The 18,404-nt window shown below is 44.8% G+C and overlaps 1 protein-coding gene across 1 annotated transcript in view; it reads left to right on the plus strand.

Moving 5' to 3' along the window:
* The window catches only part of MMRN2 (multimerin 2), a 106,516-nt gene that overhangs the window by 46,724 nt on the left and 41,388 nt on the right, over window positions 1–18,404 (plus strand). Inside the window, exons 2-3 of the mRNA XM_069753181.1 lie at window positions 14,998–15,120; window positions 17,427–17,533. Of these exons, the coding sequence (XP_069609282.1) occupies window positions 14,998–15,120; window positions 17,427–17,533 (230 nt within the window). The remainder of the gene's footprint in view (window positions 1–14,997; window positions 15,121–17,426; window positions 17,534–18,404) is intronic.

An 18,404-nucleotide genomic window follows, 5' to 3' on the forward strand; every position in this document is an offset into this window, starting at 1 on the left:
AGTGGTACCGTAAACAAGGTATCCCTAAAAGGACCTCATCAATTCCCTCAGGAATGACGAGTAAGGAAATAATCTCCTGATGAGATGGCGATATAGATAGAGTAAATGGGATGGTCTGGTGTGCTATCTGTGAGGGCAGTGTTGACCCATTCACCACTCGTATGGTCACAGGTTTGGCGAGCATCACCAGGGGTATTGCGTGTTTTTGGGCGAAGGCAAATGACATAAAATTGCCCTCCACCCCAGAATCCACACAAAGCTCTACCATATGAGTCGATGGGCCTATGTTATTTGTCCCCTTAAAGGACAGTTTGGAGGAAAACATCGCCGTGTCTAGTGCACCTCCTCCTACAACCACTAGACGCTGACGTTTTCCTGACCGCTGGGAACATCTGGAGGCAAGATGTCCTGACTGCCGGCAGACATGACAGACCTTTAGTGCACGAGTGGTATGGGAGTCAGATCTCGCTCGTGACACCTCCATGGCCTCATGTGACTCGGGCGCCTGCACCGGAGATTCCCAAGGTTTGACGAAGGTGGGAGCCAGCTGAAACCTCTGCCTACACTGGGCTCGCTCCAACCTTCGCTCATTAAAACGGAGGTCTATGCGAGTTGATATTGCTATTTGCTCCTCCAGTGTGGCAGGAATCTCCCTAGTGTCCAAATTGTCCTTCACATGGTCAGCCAGCCCCCTCCAAAATACAGGGATGAGGGCTTTATCCAACCACTCCAGCTCAAATGCTAAGGTGCGGAAGTGGATGGCAAAATGGCTGACCAAGGAAGAGCCCTGAGTCAATGCCAACAATTGGAGCGCCGTATCATGGGTGACTCGAGGTGCTAAAAAGACCTGTTTCAGAGTGCTCAGGAACAGTGGAGCACTCTGCACCACATGATCGCCACGCTCCCACAGCAGCATAGCCCTCTCCAATGCCCTGTCCAACAGGAGAGACATAATGAATTCCACCTTTGCCGCTCTGTGGGGAAACATGCAGCCAGGAGTTCGAGGTGTATAGAGCACTGGCTCACGAAACCCCCACAAGATTTGCTATCACCAGAGAATTTATCTGGCAGTGGGAGGCGAGATAAGGTTGAAACAGGGGTGGCAGTGGACAAAGTTGCTGCAGCCACACTAGCAGCCTGAACAGCTACTGCGATAACATCCACAGCTGAGGTTGTGCGCTCGAGAGCTGCCAACCTGCCCTCCAGCTGCTGGATGTACCGCAAGGGTTGCTGTTCATCTGCCATTACTAGCTTTACTAGCCAGACCCTGGTGCTAGTATACTGTTAGGGCTAGCGGAACTCACCAAGTAATGAGAGATAGATACGAGGTGCATTCGCAGCCCGGGGTCCACCGTGCAGCGATACCTTAAGTTTAAAAAAACTACATGGGGTCCCCCTATAATTAATAGCCAGAAAAGGCTATGCAGACAGCTGCAGGCTGATATTAAAAGCCTAGGACGGGACCATGATTATTGCCCCCCCCCCCCCCCCGGTTACAAACACCAGCTCACAGCCACCCCAGAAATGGCGCATCTGTAAGATGCACCAATTCCGGAACTTAGCCTCTCTTCCCACTGCCCTGTAGCGGTGGCATATGGGGAAATAGGGGGTTAATGTCACCTTTGTTTTGTAAGGTGACATCAAGCCCGACTTAGTTATGGAGAGGCTTTAATAAGACACCTATCCATTATTAATCCTATAGTTGTGAAAGAGTTAAATAAACACACAGCCAGAATAAAGTATTTTAATGAAATAAAAACACAACATAGTTTTGCCATCTTTATGGTTACTAGGGTTGAGCGAAACGGATCGTTCATTTTCAAAAGTCGCCGACTTTTGGCAAAGTCGGGTTTCATGTAACCCGACCCGATCCCTGTGTGGGGTCGGCCATGCGGTACGCGACTTTCGCGCCAAAGTCGCGTTTCATATGACGCGCTCGGCGCCATTTTTTTCAGCCAATGAAGGAGCGTGGGCAGAGTGATGACATAGGTCTTAGGGGCGTGGACGCCTATCGTCATGTTGTCGCTTGTGCGCTGTAACGATTTGCACTGTGTAAAGTTCAGGGACGGACGGACGGACGGAGAGAGAGAGAGAGAGAGAGAGAGAGAGAGAGAGAGAGAAAAAAATCCCATTGACTTTGCATTGGGTTTCGTGTTTCGGTCGATCCTCGACTTTTCGCCATAATCGGCCGATTTCACTCGACTCGTCTTTTGAGATAGTCGGGTTTCGCGAAACCCGGCTCGACCCTGAAAAAGTCAAGGTCGCTCAACCCTAATGGTTACTGCTAATCCATGGAATGCCCCCAATCGCCTGTAAAAAAAAGAAAAAACAACAAACCAACACAAACACTCCCAGGTCCGACGTAGTCCATTTATTAACGAGTGTCCCATGATGATCTCCCCTATAGAGCTATATCAGGAGATGTGACTGCTCTATAGGCCTCCAGTGACACAGGAGACAATGGCTCCTGCAGTGTTATCACTGAGGGTTCAATGGGCTCTCACTTTATGGCACTGCTGCTTGAGAATTTTCCCACGCAGCGGTATCTCATGGTGGAGTGATACTGAGGATTACCTCCTGTCACTGTATCACAGCTCTCCAGGGGAGATCATCGTGGGACACTCATTATTAAATGGATTACATCAGATCAGGAAGTATACTGTTGGTTTATTTATTTCTTTTCTACAGGTGATCGAGGGCTTTGGAGATTAGCTGGGTGGTGAGTATGTACTGTATGTTGTGTGTACTGTATGTCTATGTGTGTACTGTATATGTGTGTATATGTTTTTTGTTTTTTTTACAATTGAACACAGTAACCGGATGATGAGACTACTACTGTCCCATCATCCAGCTACCTGTCACTGTAGCAGACATAGATAAGTAGTTCCATTGGACAATGCCTGCCTACATACAGATCCACACACACTCACACACAGACACACACAGCCCCGCAGACACACACAGACACCCGCACACAGACACACACATCTCCGCACACAGTCTCTGCACACACACAGCTGCACACACACATAGACACACACAGCCCCGCAGACACACACAGACACCCGCACACAGACACACACACAATTGTGAAGTTGAACGAAATTTATTGGTTATTTTTCAATTTTGTGGAAATTCAAAAACTGAAAAGTGGGGCGTGCAATATTATTTGGCCCTTTAACTTAATACTTTGGTGCACCACCTTTTGCTGCGATTACAGCTGCAAGTCGCTTGGGGTATAACTCTATCAGTTTTGTACATCAAGAGACTGAAATTTTTGCCCATTCTTCCTTGGCAAACAGCTCGAGCTCAGTGAGGCTTGATGGAGATCGTTTGTGAACAGCAGTTTTCAGGTCTTTCCACAGATTCTCAATTGGATTAAGGTCTGGACTTTGACTTTGCCATTCTAACACCTGGATACGTTTATTTGTGAATCATTCCATTGTAGATTTTGCTTTATGTTTGGGATCATTGTCTTGTTGGAAGACAAATCTCCGCCCAAGTCTCAGGTTTTTTTCAGACTTCAACAGGTTTTCTTCAAGAATGGTCCTGTATTTAGCTCCATCCATCTTCCCATCAATTTTAACCATCTTCCCTGTCCCTGCTGAAGAAAAGCAGGTCCAAACCATGATGCTGCCACCGCTACCTTGTTTGACAGTGGGGATGGTGTATTCAGGGTGATGAGCTTTGTTGCCTTTACGCCAAACATATCGTTTGGCATTGTTGCCAAAAAGATCGATTTTGGTTTCATCTGACCAGAGCACCTTCTTCCACATGTTTGGTGTATCTCCCAGATGGCTTGTTGCAAACTTTAAACAACACTTTTTATGGATATCTTTGAGAAATGGCTTTTTTCTTGCCACTCTTCCATAAAGGCCAGATTTGTGCAGTGTACGACTGATTGTTGTCCTATGGACAGACTGTCCCACCTCAACTGTAGATCTCTGCAGTTCATCCAGAGTGATCATGGGCCTCTTGGCTGCATCTCTGATCAGTCTTCTCCTTGTTTGAGATGAAAGTTTATAGGGACGGCCGGGTCTTGGTAGATTTGCAGTGGTATGATACTCCTTCCATTTCAATATGATCACTTGCACAGTGCTCCTTGGGATGTTCAAAGGGAATATGTCACCCCAAAAATCATATATAAGCTAAGGCCACCGGTATCAGGGGCTTATCTACAGCATTCTGCAATGCTGTAGATAAGCCCTCGATGTAACCTGAAAGGTAAGAAAAACAGGTTATACTCACCCAGGGGCGGTCCCGCTGCGGTCCGGTCCGATGGGCTTCACGGTCCGTGTCCGGTGCCTCCTAGCTTCATACGATGACGTCCTCTTCCTGTCTTCCTGCCGCGGCTCTGGCGCAGGCATACTTTGTCTGCCCTGTTGAGGGCAGAGCAAAGTACTGCAGTGCGCATCTAAAACCTTTCCCAGTGCCTGCATACTGCAGTACTTTGCTCTACGCTCAACAGGGCAGACAAAGTACGCCTGCGCCGGAGACATGGCAGGAAGACAAGAAGAAGACATCATCGTATGAAGATAGGAGGTGCCGGACCCATACCGTGACGCCCATCGGACTGGACCGTTGCGGGACTGCCCCTGGTTGAGTATAATATTTCTTACCTTTCAGGTTACTTCGGGGGCTTATCTACAGCATTACAGAATGCTGTAGATAAGCCCCTGATGCCGGTGGCCTTAGCTCATATATGATTTTTGGGGTGACAGATTCCCTTTAAAGTTTTGGAAATCATTTTGTATCCAAATCCGGCTTTACACTTCTCCACAACAATATCAAGTACCTGCCTGTTGTGTTCCTTGGTCTTCATGATGCTCTCTGTGCTTCAAACAGAACAGGTGCATTTATACGGAGACTTGATTACACACAAGTGGATTATATTTATCATTAGGCATTTAGGACAACAGTGGATCATTCAGAGATCCACAATGAACTTCTGGAGTGAGTTTGCTGCACTGAAAGTAAAGGGGCCGAATAATATTGCACGCCCCACTTTTCAGTTTTTGAATTTCCACAAAAATGTAAAATAACCAATAAATTTCATTCAACTTCACAATTGTGTTCCACTTGTTGTTGATTCTTCACCAAAAATTTAAATTTGGTATCTTTATGTTTGAAGCATGATATGTGAGGAAAGGTTGAAAAGTTCCAGAGGGCCGAATACTTTCGCAAGGCACTGTATATATATGTTTATTGGCATGTTTATTGGCTGTCTAACAGCAGCAAAATATACAGGGTGAGTGAGGACTCGAGCATGGTGCTCGAGCACCCCAATGCTCGATCAAGTTTGCAGTGGGGAGCACAGTCGCTCATCACAAATTCTTCTTATCCTGTATCTATTATCTGGTTCAATCGGACTTTGTTCCAAGATCCTCAAAATTCCAAGCTTTCCACTGGTGAAGACTTAAAGGTTTCACTAAGGTTTATCATCTCTTATGTTCCTCAGGAGTGATTTCTTGTTTCTAAATATGACCTCTCAAGTAATAAAACTTTTAGGTACCTACAGATGAAGCACTGAATTGGGAGTCACGTCATCAATTATGGCCCAATCTATAATTTACCCAATTTTGGTGAATTTCCAAAAGGACGTGATCAATCTCCACTATCATTCGCTAATAACAACCCTCATACCTTGCATAAATACATAAATAAGAGTCAGACCTGAGGGTAAATAGAGAGTATAAAGAATGAGACACGGACAAATTTTATGTTGTTCAATCAACACTTTAACTATAGAATGAGTGTATAATGTCCTTATTAGGTTATATTGGACCAACTTAATTCCCCCAGCAGTTACAGGTTTCTTCCCCGCTTTGTTTCCTAGGTGTTGCCTACAAAGAGACATACATATTTGATGATCATATCCTTAGAATGATCCGGTTTTAGTCTATAGTGTATGGTTACTCTTCTATATTAAAGGGAATCTGTCACCCCAAAAATCATACATGAGCTAAGGCCACCGGCATCAGTGGCTTATCTACAGCATTCTGTAATGCTGTAGATAAGCCCCCAATGTAAACTGAAAGGTAAGAAAAACAGGTTATATTATACTCACCCAGGGGTGGCCCCGGTTCGTTTCGGGTCCGATGGGCGTCGCGGTCCGGGTCCGCCACCTCCTATCTTCATACGATGATGTCCTCTTCTTTGCTTCATGCCGCGGCTCCGGCGCAGGCGTACTTTGTCTGCCCTGTTGAGGGCAGAGCAAAGTACTGCAGTGCGCAGGAACCAGGCCTCTCTGACCTTTCCCGGCGCCTGCGTACTGCAGTACTTTGCTCTGCCCTCAACAGGGCAGACAAAGTACACCTGCGCTGGAGCCGCGGCAGGGAGACAAGAAGAGTACATCATCGTATGAAGATAGGAGGCACCAGACCCAGACCGCGATTCCCATCGGACCCAAAACGAACCGGGATCGCCCCTGGGTGATTAAAATCTAACCTGTTTTTCTTACCTTTCAGGTTACATCGGGGGCTTATCTACAGCATTACAGAAAGCTGTAGATAAGCCCCTGATGCCGGTGGCCTTAGATCATACACGATTTTGAGGGTAACAGATTCCCTTTAATTTCACTAATAAGAAATTTGAATCCCTTTTACATTTTAGAACAACCAAAGTTATAATCTCCCATTTAAATTTTGTTCCCGTGTTTTTAGCTGGTAAGCAAATCATTTCTAAAGTATGAAATTAAATCTTTGTCCCATTCAACAAGGTAAAATGCACACTGTATGGGTTTTTAACCAGTGAAAGGCTAAGTAGGATTCTTACAGATACCCTTGGCAAATTCAATAAAATCTGGTTGAATAACAATGTATTATAGGTATTGAGAAGGGATATAGCAGTAAAATGGCTACAAAAACAGCAGGAGATGGTATCTACTAAAAATAGAAAGGTCTAGAAAAGTCGAATAAGGGGGTGATGTATGAATGGTAGAAATACAGACATGGCTGAAAGCGTTGGCACCCTTGAAATTGTTGCAGAAAGTTAAGCATTTCTACCAGAAAATTATTTCAATGACATGTCTTTTGTTATACACATGTTTATTTCATTTGTGTGTATTGGAACAGGACAAAAAACTGAGAAAAATTGGCTAATTGGACATCATTTCACACAAAACCCCAAAAATGGTTCAGACAATTTTGTTGGCCTCTTTCCAAAATTGTGAGTAAATTACTTTGTTTCAAACATGCAATGCTTGTTCAAACTTAACTGTGGCAAGTATCAGGTGTAGGACATATGAAAATCACACCTGAAATAAGATAAAAATCGAATTAACTCAATCTTTGCATTGTGTGTCTGTGTGTACCACACTAAGCATGGGGAAACATAAGAGGAGAAGAGAATTGTCTGAGGACTTGAGAACCAAAATTGTTAAAAATGTGCAAAATCTCAAGGTTACAAGTTGATATATAGAGATCTTGATATTGTTTTGCCCATGGTGCACAACATAGTCAAGAGATTTACAAACCATGGCACTGTGGCTGGTCTCCCTGCACGTGGACGTTAGAGAAAATAATTGATGAAAGGTTGCAACACAGGATAGTCCGAAAGGTGGATAAGCAGACAATCTATCCTGAAAGCTCAGGGGCCATTAGTGTCAGAGTAAACTATCCATTGACATTTGAATGGAAAGAAACACTATGGCATGAGCTACAGGAGGACCCCACTGCTGACACAGAGACAGAAATAAGCTAGACTGCAGTTTGCCAAAATGTATGTGAGTAAGCCAAAATCCTTCTTAGAAAGCATCTTGTGTATAGACGAGGCTAAGATAGAGCTTTTTGGTAAAGCACATCATTCTACTGTTTACCAAAAACAGGATGATGCCTACAAAGAAAAGAACACAATACCTACAGTCAAATATGGTGAAGGTTCAAATATGTTTTGGGGTTGTTTTGCTGCCTCTGGCACTGAGGGCCTTGACTATGTGCAAGGCATCATGAATTCTGAAGATTACCATTGGATTTTAGTTCGCAAGCAAGTGCCCAGCATCAGAAAGCTGAGTTTGTGTCCTAGGTCATGGGTGTTCCAGCAGGACCACGACCACAAACATACTTCAAGAAGAACCCAGAAATGGTTGGAAACGAAGAGCTGGAGAGCTCTGAAATGGCCAGCAGTGTGTCCAGATCTAAATCCTATTGAAGAACTATGGAGAGATCTTAACATTGCTGTTGGGAGAAGGAACCCTTCAAATATGAGAGACCTGGGGCAGTTTGCAAAAGAAAAGTGGTTCAAAATTCCAGGTGAGAGGTGTAAGAAGTGAGTCGCCCGCCAGGGCCGTGGGATACTCGGTACCGGGTCCGATATTTTAAGGGGGATGTCACGGTGGCTGCTACCCTGTCCGTGGCCCTGGGCGCCCATGTTAAAGGGAATGTTTTTAAGGGGTTTGAAATAAAGTTTATGTTCATGATGCTACCTGTGGTATTCGGTCAGTGGGGATTGACGCTGCTTAAAGGGGTCCTCTGGGGTGATGTTATGGCAGCCAAGATAGTATAACTTCCCACGGGTGCAGTAGGTTCCCAGGGCTCCTGATGTGTACATGAGGATGGTGAGAGGTGCAGGTTTGCAGTCTCTTTACCTGGTTTACTCGATACTTCAGGTATCCACAGTCTAGGGCACCAGATCACAGGTACAGACAGGGTCCAGCCGGCTTCGAAGCAAGTTCAGAGTCCCCTTTACCAGGTGGAAATGAAAGCCTTCCTATCAGCACTTTGGTATAGTACCTTGCTGCCTGTGGCTTCTATCAAGGTCCTCACAGTTCTCTCTGTCCTCCATAAAGGTGGGACACTAACCCGTATGACAGGTGGCTCAAGCCTTTTTACAGGGACTCTATCACAACCCAGGCTCTGTGAGCCACTGTGTCTCCTGGGTGTTAGGGCAGACAGGTTACATGTAGTACAGCTGTCCTGCCGGTTTCTGCTGTGCCTCTTAGAGTCCGACACAACCTTGGTCTTCAGGTGTTAGGGGTCGAGTTCCTGTGGCTGCACAGGGGGAATCTCGAGCCATGTCTGCTGCGGTCTCCCATTCTGCTTCAGCTGCAGTGGAGACTGCTCAGTGGAGACGTTGGTCCCAGCATCTCACTCAGTCTGATACTGTGCAAAGGGTTACTGCTGCCTTTCCAGGTTCTGCTTTTGTAGCCAGCACTGGTCAGCGGTGTGTAAGCTTTTCTGGGACTAAGTCCTGCTTTGCACACACTGAGCATGCCCAGGGGAGGACCTCTCATTGGAGGTCGGGGGTCACACCACTCAGGCCCTGTAGCAGCTCCTATTGGACCACTTGGAAGGTCCTTGTCTGCTACAGCTATAAAAGGTTTGCATGGCCGCTCAGCCATGCGTTAGTATCAAACCGAAGTCTATGAGCTCAGTGCCAGTGTGGTCATGTCTGGATGTGGTTAGGGTTTGGCTGAAATAAGCCCCTAGAATACCGGCACCTACGGTGAGGAGTTTCTATGTGTTTATTCAGGGCCTTGGCTGAAATAAGCCGCTAGAATACCGGCACCTCCGGTGAGGAGTTGTTTGCCTGTTTCTCTGACTGCATGACCACAGTTTTGCTCTGTTTGGTAGCTGTGTACCTCTGTGAGGTTAACAGGGCACAGCATCTTGTTTCTAGCGAATCTATTGAGTTCGCTTATACCGCCATATAGTGCTGCCATTTGCTAGCAGCAGGTTCCTCTCCTGCACAGTGGACCCCGGGTTGCAAACGCACCTATTAATACATATACAGTATATATATACTCGGTGCATTCCGCCAACCCTAACATCCGCTACCGGGAACCTGCGCTCTGCAGGGAGGTAGCCCAGTCACAGCTATCCTCCCCAGTTGTCACTCTCCTGTGCTTCACTCTCCTGCCCCAATTACAAATCTGTTCTTCCTTCTGTATTCTCTCAATCCTGGAGCTGCAGCACCTCTGGCTGCACGGCCCCTCACACATCTCACTGCCTCAGACTGCTCCAGTCTGCTGTCTGGCACCAACTAACTTTCCCTCCAGACCAGAATGTACAGTATATCTAGGGAAGTTCCCCTGAAAACCAGGTTCAGAGCTCCCCCTTATGGCCTGGAGGGTGAACATGTTGCATGCTTATGTATACCTGATAGAGATGATCTTCACTCGCTTCCAAGCGTGACATCACTCTCCCCATAAGGAAAGCAATGCCACTGTAACAACCAGGACCCAGCAGAGCATTGTGAAGAAGTATTTGAAGAGGAACATGTAGTGAGGAAAGTGGCCACAAGATGGTGCTAATTAATAAAGAGATATAGAAAATAAAGTGTAGATGAATTAGTGAAGAATAAATGGGAAATGAAGAAGAAAGCAAGTGAGTGTTGAATGTAGGATGAAAAAGAATAGGGACAAATGTTGTGGAAAAAGAAAGTGAAGGGAAAGAAAACAAAGGGGGGATTGTTTGAATGAATGAATGAATGAATGAATGAATGAATGAATGAATGAATGAATGAATGAAAAGAACAGACTGCAAGGAGGGTGAGACACCAGCCCTTCTTTAAATGTCCTGGGCTGCATAAAAAGAAAACACCTTTAACCACTGGAGAAAAAACACAGACATCACCAATGTGGGTTAAATGGGTTTGCCACAGCTTTTTTTAACCAAAATTGTAATATTACATAACCAATCTCAATCCATGCCCATTTCTTTACTTTATCACATTATCCTAGTCGGAAACCGAAAGGCCGACCGCTGATGTACAGCAGGCCTTACAAATAGCATATTCGGCATGGATGAGAACTGCCATGGAGTATGACAATTTAGACCAGTGTTTCCCAAACTCCAGTTCTCCCGGACTCCACGGGTCATGTTTTCAGGATTTCTTTAGTATTGCGCAAGTAGTGGAAGTATCATTAAGGCATCAGGAATTGTCTCACCTGTGCAACACTATGGAAATCCTAAAAACATGACCCGTGGGGTCCGTGAGGACTGGAGTTTGGGAAATACTGATTTAGACCAACACCACCCGACAGAATAAAGGCTTTTTCCGAACCATCCTGCAATTCTGAGAGGAAAATATCCCTCCCAATTTTGTTGAAATTAACCCCATTGCTCAGCAGTAGATTGGTGTTATCGCCTTCCAATTTCCTATGCCTTATAATTTTGCCACGCATAGCCTGCACATGTTTTCATCCCTGCATGTTAAGCAGTCTTCTTACCATTTCCCCACCTGACAGACTCCTGGTGCCTCATTAATTCTTTGTGGGTATTATCTCTGACAAGACTATGGTGACTTCATCAAAAAACTCATTAAGGCTATGTGCACACGTTCAGGATTTCTTGCAGAAATTTCCTGAGAAAAACCTGAAATTTTCTGCAAGAAATTTGCATGCGTTTTTTGCGCGTTTTACCGTGTTTTTGGTGCGGTTTTTTTTTTGCAGATTTTTCTGGACATTTCCCAATGCAAAAAATCCACAAAATTAATGAACATGCTGCGTTTTTTACCGCGATACGCATCATGTGCACAAAAATTGTGGATTTCATTCTAAATGATGGGATGCATATTGTAGGCTGTTTTTTGCGGTTTTATAGCGAAAAACGTGAAAAATCAGCAACGTGTGCACACAGCCTAAACCTTGAAAGATCTTGTTTCATTAAGGCCAAAAAATGCCCAACCTTTATCTTGTTTAAGTCGTAACCTCCTGCATGTACTGTATGTCTTCATTCTGCTTCTATTACCGAAACCTGTAACAGAAAATTCAGAAGACAAGACGGCGTCAAAATTTTTAACTGTGTTCACCTCAACGTCTGTTATTCCTTTTCCCAGAGGTTCCACACAACTTTCTACCATCATGGACTGAGCCCTATATGCTGATGACGACAAACCATATTGCAGGTTCCGAGCAGGAAACATGCAATCCAAAATAGTCACTGCTGTATGATCTGGGAGAATTTCTTCGAGTCCTGCTGTCCCTGACATTTTCTGTGGCTGCCTGTGTCTACCTGTTAACTCCTCTGTACACTGATTCCTGCCTCCTGCTATCCCTTGCCTGTGTTGGCTCTGTAACACCCCTTACCCCATTGAACTCTGTATCTCCTCCAAGCAATTGTGCTCTGTACTGCTGTCTTTTCGAGGGTGACAATTCTACCACCCATTGTTCAGATGAGCTCCCCGGAACAACACTTCCTCGATGTTCCTATTGTGTACCCAGACACGCACCGTGAGCTGAGTTCTGATGTCATCATCTTGCACTTGACTTCTGTAGCTCCAGGAGACATGCAGACATTTTCCACAGTTTTTCTCTTTGAGCCAAGCTGCTCTAGCTAGGTTTGTCTGGTCCCAAATGCAAATAAGAACCTTTTATGCTCTGTGTTATGTACACTGAGGGCTGTGTGAACTTTTGGTGCTGACCACATGCCTGCTTCTGACCCATCCACATTACCAGCATCTTAGTGCATAACATCTAAAGCAGGGGTCCCCAACTCCAGTCCTCAAGGCCCACCAACATGTCATGTTTTCAGGATTTCCTTAGTCTTGCCCAGGTAATAATTGCATCACCTGTGCAATGCAAAGGAAATCCTGAAAACATGACCTGTTGGTGGGCCTTGAGGACTGGAGTTGGGGACCCCTGATCTAAAGGACACCGTGAAACCCTGGTACCTAATAAGCAGTATCTCAGACCTTTAAACTGCTACAAATGACAACCTTCTGTGGGTATAATTTGACAACAGCGTTCTCACATAAATTTGTCATTCATTCTCAGGGGTGGATTAAGGGTAGCCAGGGCCCCGGGCTGTTCAGACACTGTGGGCCCCCCGGTCATGTGACAGGGTCATGTGACGGGGTCATGTGATGGGGTCGTGACACGGTCATACGACGGAGTCATCATATACCTGAACCAGATTATTCCAGAAAAATATTTGCTGTGTGAAACTATAACCTGTCAAACATCCATTGAGCTAGTCAATTTACCCTTCAGTTCAGTATATAGTATACAGTGTATAGTGTCAGTGTATAGGTAACACTGACTCACCAGTGACGTCTCTAGGTGAAGTCCTTCATCTTTCATCCAGCACAGACCGCCATCACTTCATCCAGCCAGGACTCGTCTCTGCAGGAAATAGCACGGTTATCTCGAGCTCCGCTTGTAGAACACATTACTTAATTTTTCCCAACTTCTACATTACACCACATGAAGAAAAAGAGGCGACATAGTGTCACTCAACACAGTAACAGGACCGCCCCCCATTTAAAACAGTGTCCTCAAAAAATAAAATAAATACATCACATGCAGTAATAATATCCCTTAATTAGCCCCTATGGTAATAATAATATCCCCCATCCCGGCCCCATGTATCTCATTCCTGGATCCAGCCATATGTTCTCCCATCCTGCCCTCATGAGCATCCATCCTGCCCCATATGATTTCCCAATCCTGCCCCATCAGTCTCCATCGTATCCATTGCCCCATTATGTCTTTCATTCTGCCCCGTGTCTCCAATCCTGCCCCGTATCTACATTCTGACCATGTCTCCAATCCTGCCCCATCTGTCTCCAGTCCTGCCCCCAGTGTGTCCAGCATCTCTGCCCCCAGTGTCCAGCATCTCTGCCCCCAGTGTCCAGCATCTCTGCCCCCAATGTGTCCAGCATCTCTGCCCCCAATGTGTCCAGCATCTCTGCCCCCAATGTGTCCAGCATCTCTGCCCCAATGCGCCCAGCATCTTGCCCCCAATGTGCCCAGCATCCTGCCCCCAATGTGTCCAGCATCCTGCCCCCAGTGTGTCCAGCATATTGCCCCCAGTGTGTCCAGCAATCTGGCCCAGTGTCTTACTCCAGCATATTGCCCCAGTGTCTCCAGGTTATTGCCCCCAGTGTGTCCAGCATTCTGCCCCAGTGTGTCCAGCATATTGCCCCCAGTGTGTCCAGCATTCTGCCCCAGTGTCTTACTCCAGCACATTGCCCCAGTGTCTTCAGGTAATTGCCCCCAGTGTGTCCAGCATTCTGCCCCAGTGTGTCCAGCATATTGCCCCCAGTGTGTCCAGCATTCTGCCCCAGTGTTTCCAGCAATCTGGCCCAGTGTCTTACTCCAGAATATTGCCCCCAGTGTGTCCAGCAATCTGCCCCAGTGTGTCCAGCATATTGCCCCAGTGTGTCCAGCAATCTGCCCCAGGTGTCTGACTCCAGCATATTGCCCCCAGTGTGTCCAGTAATCTGCCCCAGTGTGTCCAGCAATCTGCCCCAGTGTCTGACTCCAGCATATTGCCCCCAGTGTGTCCAGCAATCTGCCCCAGTGTCTCCAGCATTGCCCCCAGTGTGTCCAGAAATCTGCCCCAGTGTCTCCAATATTGCCCCAGTGTTTCCAGCAATCTGCCCCAGTGTGTCCAGCATATTATGCTACTGTATATTGCTCCATCTAAATACTGTTCAAGTTGTATGCCTCTTTGGATCTGTAACTATTATGCTGTGTACCTCTTTAGATGTGTAACCACTAAGCTTATGAACCTCTTTAGGAAAAGTAAAGACTGTTTTATTAATGTCAACCACATCCATTAGGTGACATGCACATCCCGTGCTTAACCAAGCAAATTGCTACCTCAGCACTGACACTGTAATTGTACGGTTCTACACTGTAACTGTGCTACCTCATATACATAACTCATATTACTTGGCCAACTAAATGCCACCTGGGTGCCCTGTCCAAATGTTTTTAATACAATTATTAAAAATTAATTATTCCTACCCACTTTTCATCTGTTATTTAGTTTTTGGCCAAAGAATTTCTATCTAAAGCGTCTTGATAATGTTTACTGCATGCCTAGTATTTGAGACAATGTCATAAAGACGAAGTAAATAAGTAAAAGGTATTTTGGCAACTCATTTGGGATAGCAGTCTCTTGGGCATCACATTTTTTTTTTAATTTCTAATCTAATTTTCTAATCAACAAAACTGTGTAGATAAAATTCCAATCAATATAGAAATGATCACAAATTACCAAGAAGGCGTGAAGCAAATATCAATCTTATCCTGGTCTTTTTATGTTTTTTTAGGAAATGGTGTTCTTTTGTGCGCAACCAAATTGTGACATATGTGGATGTTTGCAAAACTGAGAAATACGTAATAAGGTCCCAGCAGCCATGTCCGCATGGCACACTTGATTGCCAGAAAACTATGTGAGTATGCAGAATATTGTTATTATGTTCTTTCATATGTATATAAAAAATCCAAAACTAATTTTATAAATAAAAATGTGATGTTTGATGTGATGGTCCCCATTCATAGATTCTCTGCCACTACATACCATAATTGAGCCAAGTATTAGCTTCCATGAATGTGCCCAGAGATTATAGCTATGTTGGTGTCCCACTGCCCCAAATTTGTTAAGAAATTCTATATTCCAAAACAAAATTGTTACAGCACGTGAATGCAGCTAGTAGAACCATTTCAAACACTAAGCATAGTTTGAATTCAAGTTTTTGAAATAATTATTAATTGCCAGACTCACTACCAGATATAATCTTATTGTTGAACTTGGTGGCCCAGTACAGTATCTGCACTACTTTCCAGAGATTTCTACACAGGAGGTAATCATAGAATAGATGGTTCAAATTTGTGCATCACAGTCATCCAGTGTATTAAAGGGAATCTATCAGATAGATTTTGGTATGTAATCTGAGGAGAGCATGAAGTTAGGGCTGAAACACAGATTTAAGTGATGTCTCACTTACAGTGGCATGAAAACGTTTGGACATCTCTTGTCAAAATTACTGCAAGATGAAGATGATGTGGTTTCTAAAAGGCCTAAAGTTAAAGATGCATCATTTCCTTTGTACTCTTGTTAAAATATACACATATAGTAATTTTTTACATTTAAAAAATTACAAAAAGGAAAATGGGTGGATGCATACATTTGGGCAGCACCTTTGGAGATTTGTGTGCACAAAAAACTTTGACCAAGGTTTCAGACCTTAATAAACCCCCGGACCCACAGTGGCAATGCCTCCCTCACAGGGGGTAATGCCATGCCTGGAAGCAAGAAGGGATCCCCTTAACAGGTAACACTAGTATGCAACACTTTCCTGACTCCAGACCAGAAGGGGGAGCTCTAAACCCAGATTCAGGTAAGCTTCCCTAATAATTTCTGGTCTGGAGGCGGGGTTAGTCAGTCAGTCAGAGACAGTGAAGAAATAGGAAGCAAGTGAGGAGAGATAGGAGCTGCGACTAAGCTCATCCCTGGACTGAGCGCAACAGACCAGACAGCGGAGTCCGTGGTTGAGTGGGAACTGCATGCACCTCAATTGAATCCGGAGAACAGGAGACTGCAGGTCTCCTTACCACATCTGATGCCTGAAGGCACAGCAGCAAACTAGAGAGTCCAGAGTCACCACGAGGGAGTGATATCAGAAAAAGGCTCAAGCTGCCTGCCATGTGGGTAGTGTTCCACCAAAAGGGCAGACTGAGAGAGGGACTTGAAAAGAGCTTAAGGCATCAAGAACCTAAGGAACAGTGCAGTAGGGAGGTTTCCAACCCCACCTGGCTAGGGGGATTCTGAACTGCTTCCAGGCTGCCTAGATTTCCAATACCACCTGTACCTGTGCTCTGGACTGCACCTACAATTAAAGGTAAAGAAACTACAGTCCCTGTGTCCTCCAATCATTCCTGCACCCCAACTTCCACAACCCCTCATAGACTGTTCGGACTGTTCGGGTAGCCCTGGGGCCCCACTCCATCTGTGGGGAGCAGAACCATCCTAGCTGCATCACCATTGGCTCCAGCGGTCCCTTTAAGCAGCATCAGCCATCTATAGCCGAATACCACATGTGGCGTCACGAACAATCCCTTACAAACATTCCCTCATTCCTTTTAATTGTGCATCCAGGGCACGGGCCAGGTCGCTGCTGCTGTGACCACCCCTTTAAGAACCGTCCTACCCGGTTCCGAGTACCCCACGGCCCTAGCGGGTGTTGCACTTCATGCTGCGCATAAAAGTTCTTCTTATGTCCCAACTGCTGCACCCAGTAAACTAAATGATCTATCGCTGTAGTAAGTGTCCCTTTTCCTACATTATGGTGCTATAAGATGAGGTGACAAAACCTGGTGACAGATTCCCTTTAAATAACCAGGCAGTCAAGTATGATTAAAACAGTGTATGCTAGCAGGAAGAAGAATAACTCTGTCATACACTAAGCCATTATTATCAGTGTGGAAAGGCTAAAGGCTCATGTTAATAATCACTAATACTAGAAGCTTACATTCTATTGTGCTTAAGATATGCTATTGTAATTCTAATAATGCTATTATACATTCTACTACTTACAAAAATATTACTAAATATTCTAGAATTTTCTAGTTCAAAGAATTACATTCTTATGAAAGTGTATTTTTGTTATTACTTCATTATATTAATAATAATAATAATAATAATAATAAAGAAATATTGCAGACAATATATTTGCCATGTTTAATTCTTTCTCTTCAGGTACCGGATAGCACAAAAGCCAATTTATGAACTTAAAAGAAAATTTATAACCAGCTTAGAGTGGAAATGTTGTCCTGGATATTCTGGCTCTACTTGTGAATATGCTGGTAAGAAACTCTTTTTCAACCAATATCCTATGCAACTAGTCCTGTTATACAAGAAGGTCTATCAGCAATGGTTCACATACAATAAAGACATTGCATATGGCTACGATGGGGCCCCTATTGAGAGAGGACTCAGGCCTTGATGGCTAAATCTTTCATATGGACATTTAGAAGTCAAGTTCCTTTTTAATCTATGCAAGCCGTCCCTGAGGTAGGAACATCTGACGTACGTATGGTGCACAAAGGTAGACAAATCTGATAAGGCCCTTATGTCTGGTAACTACTCTCCTAATGCCTATGTCAGCCGCATGTACAATATCAGTCCCTCTGCGGTTTCTGCACTAAGCAGTAATGTGCAGGATCTCACTGCATAGTGCAGAAACACCGCAGATGGACTGATATTGTATGCGCGGCTGCCAAGGATGTGGCTTCAAAGAGAAGAGTTGCCAGGAGTAAGGGCCTTATCGGTGTTCCCTGTCTCGATGCACCTCTCTGGTGTCCATAACCATTACACAATAATAACATATTAACTACTTTACTTTCTAAAATCAGGACATGCCAGATTAAATTTAGCTCCTTATTATTGCAATATGTGTTTTTAACAAGCCAATGAGGATTAAAAAATATGTTTTATTAGGGTCTTTAGTTAGGGGTCCCTTATTTGCCCATGGCAATATGTTTATGTAGAATTATAACCCTATGCAGACCCCTAAACAGTATTGTGACCAGTGTGACAGTGATGGTCACTAAGGAAGTACACAGAGGCCGAAAACACATGTCTGATGAGGTAACTCTGTCCCAGCCAGCAGCTTCACACCATCGTCCTGAAAAATATTTAAAATTGAGAGTCCTCAGTGGTTGATACCTTTTAATG

Source organism: Ranitomeya imitator, chromosome 2 (assembly GCF_032444005.1).
Source record: "Ranitomeya imitator isolate aRanImi1 chromosome 2, aRanImi1.pri, whole genome shotgun sequence".
Lineage (NCBI taxonomy): Eukaryota > Metazoa > Chordata > Amphibia > Anura > Dendrobatidae > Ranitomeya > Ranitomeya imitator.